A 22467-nucleotide genomic window follows, 5' to 3' on the forward strand; every position below is an offset into this window, starting at 1 on the left:
GGACTAAAGACTTAAATACAAGACCTCAAACTATGAAATTACTAAGCAAAAACATTGGGGAAACTCTCCAGAACATTGGAGTGGGCAAAACATTTCTTGAGTAACACTCCAGAAGCACAGGCAGCCAAAGCAAAACTGGATAAATGGGATCACATCCAGTTAAAAACCTTCTGCACAGCAAAAGAAACAATTAACAAAGGGAAGAGACAACCCACAGAACTGGAGAAAATATTTGCAAACTAGCCATCTGACAAGGGATTAATAACCAGAATATTAGGAGCTCTAGCAACTCTATAGGAAAAAAAATCTAATAATCCAATTTAAAATGAGCAAAAGATCTGAATAGACCTTTCTCAAAAGAAGACATACAAATGGCAAACAGGTATATGAAAAGGTGCTCAACATCATGATCATCAAAGAAATGCAAATCAAAACTACAATGAGATATCACCTCACCCCAGTTAAAATGGCTTTTATCCAAAAGACAGGCAATTATGAATGCTGGCAAGGATGTGAAGAAAAGGGAACTCTCATACACTGTTGGTGGGAATGAAAATCACTACAACCACTATGGAGAACATTTTGGAGGTCCCTCAAAAAACTGAAAATAGAGCTACCATACAATCCAGTAATCCCACTGCTAGGTATATATATCCAAAAGGAAGGAAATCAGTATATCACAGGGATATCTGCACTTCCATGTTTGTTGCAGTAGTGTTCACAAAAGCCAAGATTTGGAAGCAACTTAAGTGTCCATCGAAAGATGAATGGATACAAAAAATGTGTTACATGAACACAATGGAGTACTATTCATCCATATAAAAGAATGAGATCCTGTCATTTGCAGCAACTGAATGGAACTGGAGGTCATTATGTTAAGTGAAATAAGCCAGGCACAGAAAGACAGACTTTGCATGTTCTAATTTAATTGTGAGAGCTAAAAATTAAAACAATTGAACTCATGAACATAGAAAGTAGAAAGATGGTTACCAGAGGCTAGAGAGGGTAGTCGGGGAGTAGGGAGGAAGCAGGGGTTGTTAATGGGTACAAAAAGTAGTTAGAAAGAATGAGTAAGACCTAGTATTTGATAGTACAATGGGATGACTATAGTCAATAATAATTTAATTATATATTTTTAAATAACTAAAAGAATATAATTGGATTGTTTGTGACACAAAAGATAAATGCTTGAGGGGATGGATACCCCATTTACTATGATGTATCAAACTATCTCAGGTACCCCAGAAATATATATACCTGCTGTGTACCCACAAAAATTAAAAATTAAAAAAAGAAAGTTCATAGCAGTGCTGTTCATTAAAACCCCAAAGCATTCATTAACAGGAGACTGGATAGGTAATATGTGGTAGAATCATAGGAAAATACTATATACAATAATGAGAAAAAACAAACTATGGTTACATACAATATAGATGAATCTTGCAAATACGTTGGACAAAAGAAGCCATATACTACGTAATTCCACTTATATAAAGTTCAAAAACAGGAAAATCCCATCTTTGATGGTAGAAGTCAGAGTACTGGTCATCCTTGGGGAAGGTAATGACTCTAAGGAGGCATGAGTAGGGGCTCCGGAGTTCTGGTTCTGTTTTTTGATTTGGATGCTGGTTACGTGAATGTTTCCATTGTGGAAATTCATGTATGATTTGCACATCTCTGATGTTTATTATACTTCAAGTAAAAATTTATTTTAAGAGTGAGAGAAAGAAGAGAGATAAAGAGAAGGGAGTAAAAATAGATAAAAATAACAAAAAGGATGGAAGGTATGACGTATCAATAAGCATAGTTTTCAAAATATATTTCAAAGGATATACAGTATGAATAGGTAGTAAAATCTAAGTAAAATCTTTTTTGCAGTGTTTTTCATGTTTAACGTTTATGTCTATTCATATAGCCATTGTTTTAATAACATTCTACCATATATTTTCCAGTTAAAAGTAATATAGTTGTCTGTATCCATGGAAGATTGGTTCAGGACCCCTCAGATACCAAAATCTGCAGATGCTCAAGTCTCTTATATAAAATGGCATAGTATTTGCCTATAACCTATCCACATCCTCCTGTATATTTTAAATTATCTCTAGATTACTTATAATATCTACTATAATGTGAATGCTCCATAAATAGTTGTTATACTCTATTATCTAGGGACTAACGACAAGAAAAAAAGTCTGTACATGTTCAGTATGGATACAGTCATTCATTTTTTCCAAATATTTTCAATCTGCAGTTGACTGAATCCATGGCTGCAGAACCCACATATATGGAGGACGAAGTGTACATGTTTATTTTATTAAATTTCAAAAACAAAAAATAAAACAGGGAAGAAACCAGAATTGCATCACTGAGATCTAATCATCCTTAACATTTTGGTGTGTATCTTACCAGTCTTTCTGTCTTATGATTTATGAAGTTTTTAAAAGGATGAGGTGGAAAGGGAAGCAAGGAATAATCAGCATGTGGTTGAGGATAATGGCTTCTTTGGTGCCAACATGGCACATGTATACATATGTAATAAACCTGCACATTGTGCACATGTACCCTAGAACTTAAAGTATACTAATTAAAAAAAAAAAGAGGCACAAGAACAGGATGTAATACAGGAACCCACTGGTAGGTTACTATGGATGTTTTTTGTTGTAGTTGGCAGATTAATTATTAAAAATAACTTAGGAAATAAAAGTGGGCCAGGTCTAGACGAAGAATGAGGATGTGTCACCAACCCGAGATTATGATCAATCCAATTTTGTGTGCCTGTAGTCCAATTAAAACTGAAAGAATTCTCATAATAAATAGATTCGGTGCTGTAATTGAAAGTAAGTTTAGTCCTCTGAAGTCCTAAACTGACATTTTAAAGACAAACTGTGCACTGACAAATCAAGGGGGAAAAATTACTTCCCTTTTCAGTAAGAAGAAGCTTGCCCTTTGGTTACTAAACCTCACATAGTTTTACAATGAGTTGTGAATTCCAGCTCCTGTTCATGATAAAATTGGCCATAATGATTCAAACATTCATGCGTCAGAAGGTTTCAGTGTAAACCAGATAAACTTCCCAGGTCCCTTCTACCTCTAAAATTCTGTATTTTAGATTAATGACCTGGTGTGTCCACCCACTCAATTAATAAAGCAAGAATGACTTTTCCAGACCCTTTCCTGTTAATTACACAGAGAATTTCAACTGGGGACAGTTCTTATTGCTCACAGCAAAAATCCAGATTTATTGGTTTATTTTCGTGTTTATATCCCTGTTGCTCTTAATAAAAATGAAAGGCTTAATGTGGTGAGTAAATCGTGGTAAAATGTGTGCAAGAATATAAAATAATGCACACATAATGTTAGAACACTAAAATGCATGCTTTTGGTTTCTATTTTAGCTACAGTGGAGCCACAAATTTGGCTTACAGCTTCCTAACACTCAAGACAAAGAGGGAAACAGGAGAAGAGAGAAGATTTGTAATGCCTATAAAATAATTTTGGTCAGGTTTTCCAAAGAAAACGAGAATTTCTGTGTGCTTAGAAAGATGTCCCCATGATGTGTTAGAACAGGATTCTATCAACTCTTGAGAGTCAATAGTTAAATATCCAGAATTTTTACAAATATGTTGTTAAACCATTGATAGCTTGAAATTGACCATAGTGGAAATATTTAGCAAACACTTCAAGTCAGGACTTGTTTTTCTTTTAGAAGACAGTTTGCCAGCACACCACCACATGTCCCCAGTGGTCCTCAGACAGAGACACTGTATGAGGTCAGGAGAGTCACAAGTGGGTGGAGAAAGGCTCAGTATACAACTTTCTATGTACGATAGAAACCCATCCCTCAGGAGTAGAAGAGAACAGAAACATATGCCTGAGACCAGAGAATGATTTCAAAGTTACATCAGCAGTCACCCACCCCACCTGAGTCCTTCTTTCCAATAATACCCTTTGGAATTTCATACCTGGGATTACAAAAATTGCTATGCCCATTGAGGGGCAGACATATCTCCCTATTCAAAGATACACCTAAACAAATGGGAGAATCTCAGGTTACAAACTTTATGCTTTCCACTCAGTCAGCACTTCCAAGCCCGTGTTTCACAGCATCATGAAAAGTGTCCTTCAGGGAAGAAAAAAAAGTCCCATACCAAAATAAGCAATAATGTTTATTGCGGGACTTCTCAGAGCCTTTAAGGAGGCATATGTGCCCCTGTGGCGGAGTGTACATTAGTTCCCAAACTTGTTTTACCCCAGAACACTTCCTAGTGACACATCTTGGAACATCAGACTGGGTAGTCAGGGTTCCTTACTATTTGGAGAGGCAATCCCAGGACGTTATTCCACAGAAATGTTTCTTTTATGTAGGACTTGAGGCTCTGGCATTTTTGTTTATAAAAACATGAGTTGCCTATCTTCGCTTTTCAAATGAACCACTTCATTAACTCTGTTGGTGTTCATACATCCATCAGCAGAGCTGACTTAAGGCATGAAGGAAACAATTCAGGACAAGAAGTTTCTTAATTTCCTGTGGGCTGTGTCCCCAGCAACTCACTCAGTCCTATGATGGACACAGAGTTTGTTATGTTGCACGCAGTACACACAAGTATGCATCCACTCAACCATCATCATGGAGCCCCTCCATGTTCCAGGCCGTGGATGGGACAGACCTGGCCCTGTCTTCAAGGAGCTCAGGATGCAGCATTAATGAATGTCAGCTTCCTCTGTTTACTGCCTTTCTTTGCTTTGTCTAGGCTTCTGCCTCCCCACTTTGCTCTGTGCCCTGTGCTGCTCCTCACCACTCTTGTTCATCCTTTTCCCTCCCTTCCCTGATAACTTTTTCCAATGACTCACAAGAACCCAGCTCAGCTGTTGTTCATTATGCTCCTGTCTTTGCATTTTTCCAACTCAATTAAGCCATTACCAGAACTAAATGAGGCATGGACTCCCCAAAAGTCACACCTGTTGTCAGGGAGATGGAGGGCAAGACTGTGTACAGCTGGCAGGCAGACAGCAGAAGCCAGGCTTGGGCTTGCGGGAGGCAGCCAAGGGTGACCGGGCAATTTGTGTTTCCCCCAGCACTGAAATATGGCCCTCATTTTAAAACAAGATGTGCCTTGCTTTGGTACAGAAGGAATGAAGTCTGATATAGAACTAGGAATGGCCTTATTAGTGATGGCAGGTTAGATATCCCTAATTCTTTGGCAAATGTGCACCAGCTGTGTATAGAAACCCATCTTGTGGATGTCTCTTCAGCAAGAGGTAAAGGAAGCTGCAACCACAGCCAGGCACATGAGTCTGGTAATTAATGATTAAACTTTTTCAGGTTTATTTTTCCTGTTCACCCTCATTAAAAGATACACATTTCACCTTTCTGCAATAGTGGCTTCAAACCCTACTGTTAGTATCTTTATGATCATTGTGATGAAAGAGGGCAAAGATTACAGTACAATAAACCAGAGACATAGCAGCGTACTCACCTTATGAAGATAAATTCTATTGGAAATCAAATTTGGTCTTATAACTATCTTTTTCCTAGGCAACCCAGAATTTTTTTTCTGCAATCTAGGAATTCAGAAGTAGTAGCCTTTGAGCTTACTGTGCCCTTAATTTACTGAGTGATTTTATGTTCAGAAGGTCTGCGTCTGCGTTTTCTCTATTTGAAATGTGAGCAAAATCATTCTGCTCTAGAGATTCACAATTTCCAGAAATGTTGAGGCCAAGAGGTGAGAATAGGGGTGGTTTTTATTTGGAAGAAAATTGAAATGTGGTAGTGTTCACTCCTAACTTTGTTTTGCTATCCTCTGTTAACTTGTCTTGATTGAGGAACTTGGATTAGCCAATACCTACTCTTTGGACAGCAAGTTCAACAGACATTTTTAGAGCATCCATTTAGTACCAGGTTCTTTGTTTGATGCTGAGGATGCAGCTGTGATCATGGAGAAGCCTCTGCCTACAGGAACCATCAGTCTTGTGGAGTAACCCCTTCCCTGTCCTGTCCAGGAATTGCCCAACGAGCCTCTGGTCTTTACTGGGCACACTTCATGCATTTATTCAACAAATATTTGTGAATCATTTGTGCCAGGTGCTGTGCTGGGTGCTAGGCAGCAATGGTGAAGAAAAGAGACAGGCCTTGGCCTCATGAAGTTTCTGGTCCCTGTCTTGACTTAATTTTCTTTCCCAGCAATCACCAGACAGAGAATATCACTCTTTGCTCTCTGCTCCCTCAATACTTAATGCATGCCTCTTGATAGCATTTAGATCAACGTCCTTATAATACACCTTTCTGTCTCTTTTTAAACCATGAGCACCTTGAAGGCAAAAATTTCAACTTTCTTTCCCTAGTGTCTTGCACTCCCTAGTATCTAGCACATAGAGAGCTCAGTAAATGGTTTTTGAATGAGTAAATCATTGCACGATTTGTAACTTCATGAACCCATGAAACCCATTGACCAGTCTGCCCTCATCTTCCATCTCCGATCCTTGACTGAAGAGCCTAGTAAGCCATTATCTGTCCATACTGAAACACTCCTCCTGATGTCAAGAACCTTCTAAACATAAAACCACCTGGTGCACGGCTCATTTCTTCTTCCAAGATGTATCTGCCATTGAGAGAAAGAACAAATATTAGCTTCAGCTTTGTAATACTCATTTACAGGAAGGCAAGCATGATTTTATATGATTTAAATGGAATAAATGTATAGTAAGGAGAACAAATGAGTTTATTTGTGATTCTTTGCTAGATACTGTTGGAGGTAACTACAGTAAGAAAAAAATATATATAATAACAGTGGTTTAAACCAGTCAGAAGCCTTTTTTTCTCTGTCAGGCAAAAGTCCAGAAATAGTTCAATATTAAGGTTCTGCACTATGAAATGCTTAGTTCATGGCACCATCATTCCCTAGGTGGTAGCTCCTTGTTCAAGATGGTCTCCAGCTGTCATGTCCACCTCCGTGCAGCAGAACAGAGGAAGTGGGGAGAAGGGATGAGGGGCAACCAGCAGTCAAGTACAAAGAAAATGAAGCTTTTACAACATGGAAGGTGGAAGGTGATGGGAGCCTGGACAAAGGCACTGGCCACAGGAGTGTGTAGAAGAAGGCAGAGAGGGAAGCAATGGCAGAATCACAGGACCAGGAGACTGGATGTTGGAGGACAGGATGATGGTGGATCTAGAATGACCCTTAGCTTTGAAAGCAAATTCAACCCTGGCAACTGGACTCAAAAGGGCGGTTTGAAGAATACATTAGACTGAGAGAGTTAACTGCTGCAAATTGACCCCAAATCTCTCCTTCCTTTATTCATTCTTGCCATGTATTTTCGTTGAATGAACTAATTAAGTTAATAAACTTCTCCAAGTAGTTAATATTTCACAGGAAAAATTTAACAGGTCTCAGTGACTAACCCTAGCCAGTTATAATGTTCCCTCTCCTACCTAATTCAGTCCACGGGACTCCTTAAAATTCTGAGTTCTTAAGGCATTCTTAAGTCAAGTGCCAAAACTGCTCACTCGAGTAAGCTGAATATACAAAGAATCTATTTCCCCATCTAGAAAGTGGACTTGGTATTACCCTCATTACAAAATTATTGTGAGTTTAAAATACAAAGAATATTTAAGGAACCTGGTACAATGCCTGGATCAATAAATGCTAGTTTCTGTCTCTTTCCAAAGTACTTTCTTTTTTAATGCTTTTATTTGACAAACATTTATTCAGCATTTCCTATTTTAGACACTGTACTAAGTGCTGGAGGGCAAAGTTAAATTTAGAAAAAAAGTTACTTTTTTTCACTTCTGAGTGTTAAGGTAAATTCTGATTATTTAGACCAGCATGCCTACCCCCTGGACTGGGAGCTCCTAACGATGTAAACATGCATGTGTTTGTCATCTTTATATTCCCAACACAGGTACTTATTAAATGTATGAGTGAACATATGTCCAGGGTCCAAGGAATGAAGCCAAAAATCTAAAAGCAGGACTAGGGTCAGAAAACTGGGGTGGTCATGGATGTTCAGACATTACAGGAGGAGATTCCATGAAAACTGAGTGTCTGCTGGGGTGGTCCTTCCACCTGAGGCCCAGCACACTCTGCTAGGAATGCTGTTGGAGAAGAAGGTGAAATTCCTAAGGACCAAGAGGCACCATATGACGATTAAGAGATTGGGCTCTGGAATCAGACATTTATGAACGTAACTATAATAAAGTGTGATGAACCTTCCAAGATGGAAGCTCAAGATCCAAGATTTATATAAGAGACTATGTTCTTATAGGTGGACCTCCCTCACCTAAGGGTTCAGGGAAGGTCTCCTTCAAGAGCCTTGCAAATTGCTCACTGCACAACTGAGGGGTTAATGTGGGCTGAAATCCAGCCTGTGTTCCACTAAAGCTGTGCACCTTGACTCAAAGCTGTGTGCGCCCCAGAAGGAGCTCTTTTCCTCATTCACCCGAAGGCCTACAGTTCACCCAGACATGCCCCACAATTATGGACATCTGAAAGCTGAAAGATAAGTAGATGTTTTCCAGGCCAAGTTTAGGCCAGAGGGACCAAGGAGGGGAACAGCAAGTGTGAGGTCTGTGCATTTTAAAAGCCTGATGTACTTGAGGAACTGAAAGAAGTTCAGCAAGGTTGAAGTGTGACATTCAAAGAGAAAACTGACAAGAGTGGAAGGGTATTCATTAAAGCCAGTATTTTCTAGGAGTTTACTAGTTACATTGTGCTAATGGCTGGCTCTCCATGCATTATTTTGTTTAGATCACAGACATTAAGTGACTTGCCTAAAGTCATATTAGAAAGTAGTAGAACTATGATTCAAAGCCAGGTTTAACTCCAGAGCCTGTGCTCCAAAGCACTTGTCCTGTGGCATCCAAAGATTTGCAAATTGCAAAAGAGCAAAACTGGAGATGGGAATGCCAGTTAAGAAAGAGTTGCAGAAATCCTGGTTAAAAATGATAGTAGGGCCAGGTGTGGTGGCTCACACCTGCAACCCTAGCATTTTGAGAGGCCAAGGTGGGAGGATCACTTGAGCCCAGGAGTTCAAGGCCAGCTGTGGGCAACAGAGTGAGACCCCATCTCTACAAAAGAAAAAATTAAAAATCAGCCAGGTGTGGGTAGTGTTTGGACGAACGGAGGCAGGATGGTGCACTTCCGGGTTCTTCTTCACCACCAACTCTTCCCATGTGTGTGAGAATGCAGCTGACGCCCGGGAAGGTGCAGATTAATCAGGCATGCACCAGGTGATGTCAATTCGAGGAGACCAAGATTTACCTGGTGGCACCTGCGGAGCGCCCCCCCTCCCCCGACATGCCCGTGCCCCGCCTATTGCCCTTCCACTCCTAGAAAAGTCGCTCCCAGCAGATGCGCCGGGGGTGGGCTTTCTCAGCCCCCACTCTTGTCGGGACTGTATTAGAAACTCCAGCCCCCCCCCGCCCAGCTCCGGTCCCTGAAGCTAGATGACCAAAGAATAAATTTTCAGTTTTGCTTTTAGCCTTGCCTACTCGCTGGTTCTTTTGTGCCCACTCTGGTGGTCTTAGAAAAACAAATCAGGTAGCATGTGTTTGTAGTCCCAGCCACTTAAGAGGCAGAGGTGAGAGGACTGCTTGAGTCCGGGAGGTTGAGGTTGTAGTGAGCTGTGATGGCGCCACTGCATTCCAGCATGGGCGACAGAGCCGGATTCTGAAAGACAGGAAGGAAGGAAGGAAGGGAGGAAGGGAGGAAGGGAGGGAGGGGCGGAGAAGAGAAGAGAGGAGAGGAGAGGGAAAAAGAAAAAGAAAAAAAAAATGATGGTGGACTGAAAATAGTCTTGGAAATGGTGAGGAGTAAATGAATTCCAGAGAGGTTTAGGAAGTAGAATCTATAGGGCTTGGGGGTTGTTTAAATATGAAGGACAATTATGAGAACACAAAGATGAAAAGATGGCTCCTTATTTTATGTCTCTGTGGATGGCATGTAATCTTTTAAGATAGAAAATAGTGAAGGAGAAACAAGTTCGGTAGGGAGGTGAGTTTAGGACCTGTTAAATTCAAAGAATCTGTGGAACATTCATGTGGCAGTGTCCAGTTGGCAGTCCAGTGCTTGGCCCTGAACCTCAAGGCAGGCTGGATATTTAGCCCCATCAACCTGTAATTGGTAATTGACTCACAGGGTGAGTGAGATAGGGTGTTGGTCAAGCTGGTCTTGAACTCCTGACCTCAGGTTATCCACCTGCCTCAGCTTCCCAAAGTGCTGAGATTACAAGCATGAGCCATTGCACTCGGCTTCATCCTATATTTTCTAGAAGAACTTACATGCTGAATAAAATATCGCTAATGTTATTATAACAAAAGGAGCTGCTACTACTAATAGGCCAAATTTATGCCTCATTCACACAGGAAAATGAATGGATTAAAATCCAGCATCAGCACCAGTGGAGGTCTTATCAATGGCCTCTTTAAAATTTGACCTTTCATAACCTAATACAGTTCTTCTCCAATATGGGCAATTGAAGTTTCCTGTATTTTACATAGTGCTATAAAAATGTGACTCCAAGCCAGGCCTTTTCAATCTGCCACCCCTAGACCCGCCTAAATGGAAATTCTGAGCCACCTCGGTAGCAGTAGTCATAACAAGATGGGATTTAAGTTTAACTGAATCCATTTTGTCTTTCTTTTCTTTTAGAAGGCATCACAGGAGGCCTCTCTACATGATGTGGCTTCCAAAGACTCAAGGACCACCCACCTTACAAGTCTGCAATGAAGAAGGCAGAAATGGAGATTCAAACACCACTTCTTCTGTTCTTTTATTAATCACTCTGTAGACATGTGTCCCCACTGCAGGGAGTGAACTGCTCCAAGGGAGAAACTTCTGGGAGCCTCCAAACTCCTATCTGTCTTGTCCCTCGCCCTGGAGAGAAGGCAGAACCATGGCATTTTATTGCTGCTTCTGGGTCCTCTTGGCACTCACTTGGCACACCTCTGCCTATGGGCCTGACCAGCGAGCCCAAAAGAAAGGGGACATTATACTTGGCGGGCTCTTTCCTATTCATTTTGGAGTAGCAGCTAAAGATCAAGATCTCAAATCAAGGCCAGAGTCTGTGGAATGTATCAGGTAAGAAGAGGGGCCTAATCTGCCAGTCTCTTCTCTTCTGAGTGGTTGGAGAAAAGCTGCACCAAACCCAAAATATTTTTTTCAAACTTTGTCCTATCTTTTCAATAATAGTGATTGATTGGTAATCATGCTGAAGCTTATTTGCCCCCACATCCTGCCTTTTTTTTCCCTGAAGACTTCTTTTTAAATAAAATGTCAATTATGTTAAGTAGAAAATCCATGCATGGCCTGTTAAAGCACCTGGTGGTCATTTGGTGACCAAATGATCATCATTCACCTGGCAGCAGTGTTGCTTAATGAAAGACTAAATACCTAGAAGGAAATTTATTGCAGGTCTTGCAAACCTGAGTAGTATAATCCCCCACTGACCTTACATGCTCCAATGGATAATAATACCTGAGTGCTGGCTGCCTCACTCTTTTCTTTCCTTCCTTCCTTCCTTCCTTCCTTCCTTCCTTCCTTCCCTTTCTTTCTTTCTTTCTTTCTTTCTTTCTTTCTTTCCTTTCTTTCTTTCTTTCCTTTCTTTCTTTCCTTTCTTTCTTTCCTTTCTTTCTTTCTTTCTTTTTTTGGCATTTAAATTGAAAGAAACCACAGTAGTCAGCATGACCCAGGCATCTTCAAACTGTAAAATGTAGTCCATAGCATTTTGGAACTACTGCCAAAGTCTTTTGCATAGGAAGGTTGCCACCCTCCCCACCCCTCATCCTACCCCACCAAGACAGAATGCATCTAACTCTCTCAATGGATTCTCTCTGCAACCACTTGAAGAGAGCTAATGTCTCATCAAATACTTTTTTTTCCAAGCCACATAGTCTGTTTTATGGTCATTTTCTCCATGATATGCTTTCCAGATCCATCATCATCCTGGTTGTCCTCCATCTGATGCCCCCTAATTTACTGTGACCCTTTTAGAATATAGTCTCCAGGGTGAACCACATCTCTTTAAAATAGGATCTGACTTCTGCAGAATACAGTGGACTGTATATCACCTCCCCTAATCTACACTGGAGACTATGACTGTGCTCCAAATCTGGACCCATCTTCTAGAGAAACTTGCAACTTCCCAAAGGGATCCAACACTTTTCCTTGCTCTTCCCAATAGCTGGAAAATGAAAATGAAACTAGAATTGTTCCAAGAAAACTGGATTTCTGTTCATGTTCTAATGAGAGCTAGTAAATTGATAATATTTTCATATTTTTCTTATGAATGCAGGAAATCTAAGTGCAGAATTGCACTGATGCTGATGGCATCCTTCACATAACCCATGTGGACAAATATTCTGTTGCACCCCGCTGCACAGAGCTGTACATGTGCCGTGTGTATACAGACCTAAGATCAAGCAAAAGGCTTGCCCTAAAATAATATATATTTTCAAATTATGTTAAAGATAATAAAATTAGCTTTGCAGCATAGATGTTTAATGTAAAAAAAAACTGTAATATTTCATAATAACTTTGTAGGTTTAAAACAAATAGTTAAAGAAATACATGGGCCAGGCGCGGTGGCTCAAGCCTGTAATCCCAGCACTTTGGGAGGCCGAGACGGGCGGATCACGAGGTCAGGAGATTGAGACCATCCTGGCTAACACGGTGAAACCCCATCTCTACTAAAAAAAAATACAAAAAACTAGCCGGGCGAGGTGGTGGGTGCCTGTAGTCCCAGCTACTCAGGAGGCTGAGGCAGGAGAATGGCGTAAACCCGGGAGGCAGAGCTTGCAGTGAGCTGAGATCCGGCCACTGCACTCCCGCCTGGGCGACAGAGCGAGACTATGTCTCAAAAAAAAAAAAAAAAAGAAATACATGAAGAAAACATAAAGAAAATGGTAAACAGAAAACATCACATTAAAAGTTAGACCAAGAGCTTAGGGAACCTAACAATACAATGGGGTACATCTCACCTCCTGTCACTGAGTTCAAGTAGTGAAACTCACAATATAAAGAAAGAACCTGGCGAGTTGTTTTTTCCTCTAGACACAAATACACTGATTCAGCACATTTACTGAGTCCTCAAGCTGAGCAAAGTGCTGGGGAAGTGAAAACTATGTCTCTGACCCTATTTCTCTTGTTAACTTGTTTGATTTTTATTTCAAATGTTCTTCTTTGAAAAGCAATGCATGTTCATTTTTTTAGACATAAAGTATAAATAAGCCAAAAGCACGTAATTTTAAAACTAAGCATTCCACCACCCAGACATGACCACTGTTGTACACCCCAGAATAACCACTGTCTGTGTATGGCTTTCATAGGTTTGTTATTTGTTTACAAAAATGAGATCATTCATGTCCCTTTCCCCTTGACCTTCAGGAATGTCATAGTCTAAACTTATGACTCTGCAAATCTGATCTGAGGTTATTTTTAGGCACCCACATATTAATATCCTAATCTATTTATGTTTACCCTGGTCTTTTTCTTGTACATCTACATATTGCTTTTATTTAAGTGCCTCACATTAGCTACTTCAAATTCATTACTGGAGAAGACAGATACAAATTATTCAATGAACTACAAATAGCAATCTTTTATTTTTCTTTTTAATATTGTCATTATTGTTTTCTGTCTCTGTGTGAGGCACCATGCTGAAGATTTTGCATAATTATCTTGTGTCATCATCTTCACTGTCACCCTGTGAGGCAAGTGTCATCCTCCTTTTATTTTTATTTATTTATTTATTTATTTATTTATTTATTTATTTATTTATTTTTGAGGTGGAGTCTCATGCTGTCACCCAGGCTGGAGTGCAGTGGCACAGTCTCAGCTCACTGCAACCTCCATCTCCCAGATTCAAGTGATTCTCCTGCCTCAGCCTCCCATGTAGCTGGGATTACAGGCACCCACCACCACTCCTGGCTAATTTTTGTATTTTTAATGGAGACAGGGTTTTGCCATGTTGGCCAGGCTGGTTTCGAACTCCTGACCTCAAGTGATCCACCTGCCTCGACCTCCCGAAGTGCCGGGATTACAGGCGTGAGCCACCACGCCCGGCCATGTCACCCCCATTTTAACGGGGCTCTGTACAGAGCATGCCATGCAGCCAGAGAGTAGTAACAGTTCCATGATCCAAACCCAGCTTTGCCCGGTCTTTAAGTCGTTGACTAGAAAGCTTCCCATTTTCTTCCACTTCTTCTTTCTTCCAGGTATAATTTCCGTGGGTTTCGCTGGTTACAGGCTATGATATTTGCCATAGAGGAGATAAACAGCAGCCCAGCCCTTCTTCCCAACTTGACGCTGGGATACAGGATATTTGACACTTGCAACACCGTTTCTAAGGCCTTGGAAGCCACCCTGAGTTTTGTTGCTCAAAACAAAATTGATTCTTTGAACCTTGATGAGTTCTGCAACTGCTCAGAGCACATTCCCTCTACGATTGCTGTGGTGGGAGCAACTGGCTCAGGCGTCTCCACGGCAGTGGCAAATCTGCTGGGGCTCTTCTACATTCCCCAGGTACTCACGCCTTCTCAGATGGGGCACTGGGAGCAGGATCAGAATAAGCAAGCTTGGGGGTGCCATGCCCAATATCCATACAGTTTGCTATTTTCTTATCTCTGGCACAAAAGACCCATGATTTAGTTGATATGCTGTATCATGACCATTTGGGATTTCTGAAACTCCAGTGTCCACAGTGTCAATGATTCCTTCATTACTCTTCCAAAATTCTTTTAAATGTATCTTGCATAAAACTGTGTCTTTTTTAAAAAAAGAGGCATTCAATTATTTATTTCCCACTCTATTCCTTTAGTAAATGCTTTTATTCCTTCTGCTTTTACTAAAAGGAATCAGAGCATATGAGGTAAATCCCACCTCTCAAATTCAAAATATCTGTCCCTAATTCCCATTTCCTGAAAAGTCTCTGCTTCTCTACTGTCTGGTTGAAACTTTAGCTCAGAGGGAAGCAGAGCATATTTTCTCACAATACAGGAACTTAATCATTGTGTTGCATATTCCAGAAATGGAGAAAATTCTATTTCATTCAACAAATATTTATTCAGTATATATGTATAAGCAGTCTCCACTTTGCAGGAACTCAGCCTAGGGGGAGAGATGGTTGCTTTTTCATATACTAACAGTTTATTGAAGCAAGTGCTTTAATAAACATTCAATGGTACATTTTTTCACCAAAAAAAGATAACAAATGTGAAATGCCATTTTATAACATGGCATTTTCCTTCTTAACACTATAGAGCAAAGCATTTTTCAGTTTAATATTTATGAACCTATGACATCATTCTATAATTGTGAAATAATGGAAACAACCTAAATGTGTGTAGGTGGGAGAATTAGCTCAATTGTGATGCATCCTTACATTAAGTTTGAAATTAAATTATAAACTACACCTTAAATTTATTTTTTGGAATGCTTAATATTTAAAATTTGTAAGAGTACCTTTGATAAATTTACATTTCTATGTTGGGAGGGCTCCATTTTTTGTTGTTGTTTTTTGGTGATTGCCATTATCTCTTTATATACATGAGACAAGAGACAGTTTTGTCATCATTTATGGAATCCTTACTTCAGGGAATTAAAGGTATTTCCCATGGGGAAGCCCTAGCTTTGTAACTTTTGTGCCAAAGTGATCTGACAAAGCCTGTATCAGTAAACGTGCTGCGTATATTCAAATTTAGATACACAGTTAAAGTAAGTTATTGTTACCCCATAGCCAACAGGCTAAGATGTCAAGTAAAGAAAGAACATGAAAGGTGGCAGGGGGCGGGGGGGTGTTAATTCTTTGTGGTTTGGATGAAAGATAAGGTTAAGTTGAATTTGAATTATGAAAGTGCTTTGATTATCAATCAAACCAACATAAGTCTATCTACAGTAGGGGTTCTCTGCCATGTCTGCCATGGCTACCTATTGGAATCACTTAGGGAGCTTTAAAGATACTGGTGCCTAAGTCCCACTCTCCAAAGAACAAGCTTTAATTGAGCTGAGATGCAGCCTGGGTGTCAGGAGGTTTTAACACTCCAGAAGTGATTCTAATGTGCAGCTGGGCTGGGAGCCACTGCCCTGCTGGGTGGGGTCATGAACCCAGGGGTATTTTGTATGCCAGCCACGCCACCAAGTGGATGGAACAGGCAGACCAGCTAGACAAATTGTGGTTGGAACAGTTTTCTGAATCATTCATGAAATTCTCCCCTCTTACAATAAAAAAAATTTTGTGTGTTTCTGAGGGTTTTTTGGGGGGGGTTGGGACACAAAATGGTATTTACCCCACTGTAGAGTTGCTTTTAAAAACTTGGGAAACATTATAAATATATTCCTTAAGAGAACATATCCATGAGGAATATTATTGTTTTTAATTTTTTTATTCCATTAAAGCCCTTTTGACCTATTTTTCAAAAAATCAAGAAGCAAGCAATAATGGATGGATTTTTTTAAACGATGGGTTTTGTGTTTGCAAAACTCTGATTCAGAGGCCTATCGTTTGGGTCTGCTAACAGAATTCTCTGAAAACAGTAACATCTAAACAAATTATCTAATTTAACCACCTACCTCGTGAAGTTCTGTTGTATTTTGAGAATACCTTATTCTGATAAAGGAAAAAATGATCAATTTTATACTATACCTTCTAAAATAAAAGCACTTGTCAGAAAACAATCATACTTGCTTTTTAGTCAAGTTGGCCTAATTTTTTCACAGACTTATGTTTCTAATGTAGAAACTATCCATTGATAAGAAGAAACGCTTTGGAAAATTTTATTTAAAAATATTGGACATGGAAAATTAATTGTTTTAATTGGTGAGAGATATTAAAAAGGCATTCTCCCAAATACTTTTGACTTGTTTTCTTAAGAAGTTCAAAATCTCTCTGGAAAAACTAGAGAACACAAGGTATTAAGCTACTTCATTTCCTAGAAGAAATTCTATTTGTGTTAAAATGTTTCGTTCTTCAGAAAAAATGTTCCCATAACTTGGAACTTCCTAAGTGGTGAGCCTTGATGACACAGAGTGCTGCAAATGAGCTGAAGCCGGCCTCATCAAAGATGTGGATCCCCTCAAGCTTTGGGGTGGCCAGGTGGGGCCTGAGTGGTCAGAGCACTCCCACCAAGGTTGATCAGCTTCTTCCATTTGCTCCATGTGTTGCCATAATGTGAAAAGAAGTGGGAAAGCTCTGCACTAACTAATGCTTTACATGGTATTTGGCTACTTCTTCAAGCAACGATCTCTTAACATCAAGGGCAAGACTTTCTTCCCCTGGTAGTCCACACCCTTGCTCAGATGCAGAAGTGGCTATGTCTTAGAGAGTGCAAACATGTCAAGACAGCTTCTCCAGGGTTCCTGTTTAGCCTCTAAGATTTTCAAGACCCACATCAAAAGCCTGTCAAGCAGGCTCAGCCTGTCACCTATAAATGAATAAAGGAAAGGGCTCTGGAAGGTGCTTCCCAATGGAAGATTCTTCACAATGCTACCTTCAGAAGTGGGTCATAAAATCTGGTCATAAAATCAATCCAACAATAGTGGGATGGAGAGGAAGGGAGGTTTTTCTGATGATATTTAATTACACACGTCATTGTTATTGTGATGCAGGGGGATTGAGCCTAATGGTCTAACTGAGCCGAAAAGAAACAGTTCTCAGAAATGACTGCAATTAAGGTTACTTTTTTCTAAAGTACTGGGGTGTGGGGAGGAGAGGGAGGAGGAGGAATAACCAGAGGATGGGAAGAGAGAAATTAGGCAGAATAAGAAAAGGGAATTCCCGGGGACTCCTCTGAAGAGCCTTAAGTTTATAATCCATGGGGAACCTGATTCCTTCCAGAGGCAGATTATGGACAAAGTGTTTATTGCAGTAAAGGGAAGTTAAACTGTTCAGATCAGAAGCTGAGCACAACAGGCCAAAGTTGTGTACATGGATATATATACTATAACCAATGAGGCAGCACAGAGGAGGTTAGAGGAAACATGAAATGGTGCATAAAGACTCTTCTTGAAAGGCTAAGCACATCCCACTATTGTTGGGTTGATTTTATGGCCAGACCCAGTTTTGAAGGTAGCATTGTGAAGAACCATCCATTGGGAATTGGGATGCTCCCTCATAGACTGAAAGGTGCTTAAGTGCTCACGCTGGAGTGGAACAGATGCTGCTTTTCCTTACGCTTTCTTTCATCCTGTACACAGTGAACAGCATAGTTGATAAATGAGACCAAGGCATGCTCAGAAAGCCACCTCCACAACAGCCTGGAGGCTCACTCAGCACCTCCTCACTCACTCACTCACTCACTCACTCACTCACTCACTCATTCACCATGTTCTTGGTTCTCTCCAGGTCAGTTACGCCTCCTCCAGCAGACTCCTCAGCAACAAGAATCAATTCAAGTCCTTCCTCCGAACCATCCCCAATGATGAGCACCAGGCCACTGCCATGGCAGACATCATTGAGTATTTCCGCTGGAACTGGGTGGGCACAATTGCAGCTGATGATGACTATGGGCGGCCAGGGATTGAGAAGTTCCGAGAGGAAGCTGAGGAAAGGGACATCTGCATTGACTTCAGTGAACTCATCTCCCAGTACTCTGATGAGGAAGAGATACAGCATGTGGTGGAGGTGATTCAAAATTCCACGGCCAAAGTCATCGTGGTTTTCTCCAGTGGCCCAGACCTTGAGCCCCTCATCAAGGAGATTGTCCGGCGCAATATCACAGGCAAGATCTGGCTGGCCAGTGAGGCCTGGGCCAGCTCCTCCCTGATCGCCATGCCCGAGTACTTCCACGTGGTTGGAGGCACCATTGGATTTGCTCTGAAGGCTGGGCAGATCCCAGGCTTTCGGGAATTCCTGAAGAAGGTCCATCCCAGGAAGTCTGTCCACAATGGTTTTGCCAAGGAGTTTTGGGAAGAAACATTTAACTGCCACCTCCAAGAAGGTGTTAAAGGACCTTTACCTGTGGACACCTTTCTGAGAGGTCACGAAGAAAGTGGAGGCAGGTTTAGCAACAGTTCGACAGCCTTCCGACCCCTCTGTACAGGGGATGAGAACATCAGCAGTGTTGAGACCCCTTATATAGATTACACGCATTTACGGATATCCTACAATGTGTACTTAGCAGTCTACTCCATTGCCCATGCCTTGCAAGATATATATACCTGCTTACCTGGGAGAGGGCTCTTCACCAACGGCTCCTGTGCAGACATCAAGAAAGTTGAGGCATGGCAGGTGCGTCCTTCACTTATATAGCAATTTGCTGTATAATAAAGCAGAGGTGAGCTTCTACTCCAGGCAAGAAAAATAGTGGTTACTTGAAAAGGGCAATATTTAAATGAGGCCACTAAATGGAGTGTTGGATTCAAAGTACCTTTTTTAAATCTTGAGCAACTGATTTGAGCAAAATTGATAGTAATTTGATTATCTATTTAAAGCCTTGAGTCAACTGTTCTTTAGTCCAGTGGTTCAGAATAGCTAAAGTATGGTCCCCAAAAGTTTTCAAATATCCCAGAACAGATTTAGTAATGAGTGGGGTATTTTTCTAATGTCTAAATTATCAATATTGTTCCCTTGTGAGTAAAGTATCTTTTGAGTACCTGTTACATTCCATATACTAAGTGGCATAAAGCTAGTATTATTGTGTTCAGTCACCACTTTTGCCATTACATTACTGACAGCCTATACCAAGCCACCCAGCAGGTCAGCTAAGTGTGACTTAGGACAAAAGCAAATCAAAGGCACAGAAAACAAAAACTCTTTGTAAAAAGATTTGATATTGAATGTTTCAAAAAGAAGTACTGAAGTCGTTATCGTAGTAAAAATCAGAACTTCAGAGGAGTTCCCACACTTGTTTAGCCTTGTTTTGTAATTTTGAATTACACACAGGACAGACATCATAATCTTTTTCATTTCAAGAGCTTATATCCTAAATAGCTGTTTGGGTCTTGCATATGTGCCTTATTTTTTCAATCAGACCATGTTTTACACTCCTTTTGTATTTTCCTTAGTTCCAAACTGACCTATCAGAGAGACTGCATGACAGTGGAGAGGGTGGGGACTCCTGAATTTGAATGGAATGTCCCAGCCTCCGGTGCCCCCATTTCCTAGCTGTGTGATCTTAGGCAAACCACGGCTGTAAGTCACAGTGTCTCCATCTGTGACACAGACTTAATGTCTAGCTTACTTTCCACTCAAGGTTCTTTTGACTTAGGTTCGTGACATTAAACGACATGATATATGTAAAAGCAATTTGTAAACTTTCAAACTCTAAACAGATGTATGATTATTATAGTAGAATTTCAGTACACCTCTAATTAATCCATCATTTAGCTGAAAATGATAACTAGAACAGCTTTGTATACAGAACCCAACCACCACAAACCCTTTGGGAAGGATACCAAGAAGCAAAAAGCATACAACTTGTATCAGTCACTATAGAGATTCTCATGAAAGACAAGGAGTGACTGTCTAAGTTGGTCGAATGAGTCAGAATCTACAAGTTCTCAGCCCTTCTTTTATGGGAACCTCTCACCCAACCATCACTGTTGGCTAAAATTTCTAACTTCTGTGGGGTACTCAGAGCTTCCTCCTTCACATGGAGCCCCTACCCTGTCAAGATAGAGGTGCTGTAATGAAGGTCAGAAACTCTACAGTCTTCAGGAGTGATGATGCTAAGGTGTAGGGTTTTAAGTAGGAGGAGTAAGGGGACAATCTTTTAGGTGGTTGATACTATTGTCTTTTCTTTCTTACCTTTCATGTCCAGTGTAAGGAGGACCCCAACTCGAAAAAACTGCAGGACAAGGGTAGGGTTGAAGGAAAAACAGGTTTCAAGGGGGAAACTTGGCAGTTCTACTCTTCAATGGCTCCTCTTCCAAATAAGGAAATAAAATTCAGATGGTCAAGACCAGAGCTTGGACCTGTGAGAGAAAAAAAAAAAAAAAAAAAAAAAGCCATGACAGGCAATAGTCACAACTGGGACTTTTAGTTGTGTAATAGAAAGCCCTAACCAAATTGGCATAAACAAAAAAAGAGGAAATGTAGTGGGTCATGTTACTAAAAATCTCAGAAATGTTCCAGGTACAGCTAGGTATTTTCATCTCATCTTTCTGTTCTTCATTCCCCAGGGTTAGCAATTTTCAGCTTCTGTAGCAGCTTGAAGCTAGGATCTCCTTACTTCCCAAGATATCCTGTAAAAGTTCCAGAAACCACGTTTATTGACCATTCCTAGGTAATGGATCCATCCCTAATGCTAGCAGTCCTCCAGACTACATAGACTTAGAGTAAGCGGGGAGTGAATCCCCAGTGGGAAGTCAGGATGCCATTATCAAAAGGAGGAAGAAATAGAAGCAAAGCAGCCAACATTCAAAATGTCCACTACACAGACACTTCACCCAACCATGGCCCAGGTAAAGATATGTTCTCCTGACTCTTACATGGTCTGGCAAAATCCCCCCAGGAGAGAGCACAGATAGGAAAATGGGATCAGAACTCTAGGGAGGAATAACATGGGATATTGGCCAAAATGTTCTGAGTGCTTGGTGTGGATCTCCTTTGAGCCTCAGGAACCCAGGTTGTTGGGCGGGCATTCCAGAATTTGAGATCTTGGCCAGGGGATGAACTAGCAATTATTAATTCTCATTAAGACCTATATCTTCATCAGGAAATCAACTAGCAATTATTCATTCTCAATATTAAGGCCTATATGGAAATTTATCACCTATAATCGAATCCAGGTCTCCAGCTGGAACTCCATGTCTGCCTTCTCTCAGTTCTTCCCCTGTAAGCCAACCTGCATGACACCTCCTCACAAATCACTCATTAGTTTTTGGCACAGCATCTTTGCATAGGCCATAGCCCACACCAGAAGGGCCATCAATTTTTATCACTGCTGTCATTTTCCACCATGAACATTTAAATTGTTTTCCAAATCTACTTTCCCCTGGAAGTCTTTTCAAATCATATTCCCACAACACACTTTCTGATCATTCTTGCTTCCTCATTTTTGATGTTTATATACCCAACTTAAGCTTCCACATCTCTTCAGTTGACTGAAGTAGACACTTATTAGTTAAAATTCTGGTTATAAGGGTCAATCACACTTTTTTTTCCTTTCTCTCTCCTCAAAAAATATATATATCAATCAACTCATATGCCTCCAAAGTAGCACTAGCAGGTGATTTATGAGCATACAACCCACAATTGCCTTCTGACCTCTTCTTGGAGACCCTCAAGCCCTCCTCACATCCCTTCTCAGCTGTCTCTTCACTACTCCTTTGCTGTACTCTAAGCTTCACAAGATCAGGAACCATGCCTGTATTGTTCATCTGTATGTGTAGAATGTCTGATGCTGGAATATTCATAGAATGAATGAAGGAGTGAATAGCAGTCTAGTTGATTTGACCTGTCAGCACTACCTAGAGGCCTTTGCAGGGAACTGTTTGAGCCAACAACCCGTTCTTGAATCAATCACTGTGGCCAAGG

At 40.7% G+C, this 22467-nt stretch overlaps 1 protein-coding gene across 2 annotated transcripts in view; it reads left to right on the plus strand.

Moving 5' to 3' along the window:
- The window catches only part of CASR (calcium sensing receptor), a 97324-nt gene that overhangs the window by 54029 nt on the left and 20828 nt on the right, over positions 1 to 22467 (plus strand). For both annotated transcript variants that reach the window (XM_023211104.2, XM_023211093.2), the window contains exons 2-4: positions 10647 to 11075; positions 14210 to 14516; positions 18334 to 19218. In XM_023211104.2, the coding sequence (XP_023066872.1) occupies positions 10891 to 11075; positions 14210 to 14516; positions 18334 to 19218 (1377 nt within the window). In that variant the 5' untranslated portion in view covers positions 10647 to 10890. The remainder of the gene's footprint in view (positions 1 to 10646; positions 11076 to 14209; positions 14517 to 18333; positions 19219 to 22467) is intronic.

Source organism: Piliocolobus tephrosceles, chromosome 2 (genome assembly GCF_002776525.5).
Source record: "Piliocolobus tephrosceles isolate RC106 chromosome 2, ASM277652v3, whole genome shotgun sequence".
Lineage (NCBI taxonomy): Eukaryota > Metazoa > Chordata > Mammalia > Primates > Cercopithecidae > Piliocolobus > Piliocolobus tephrosceles.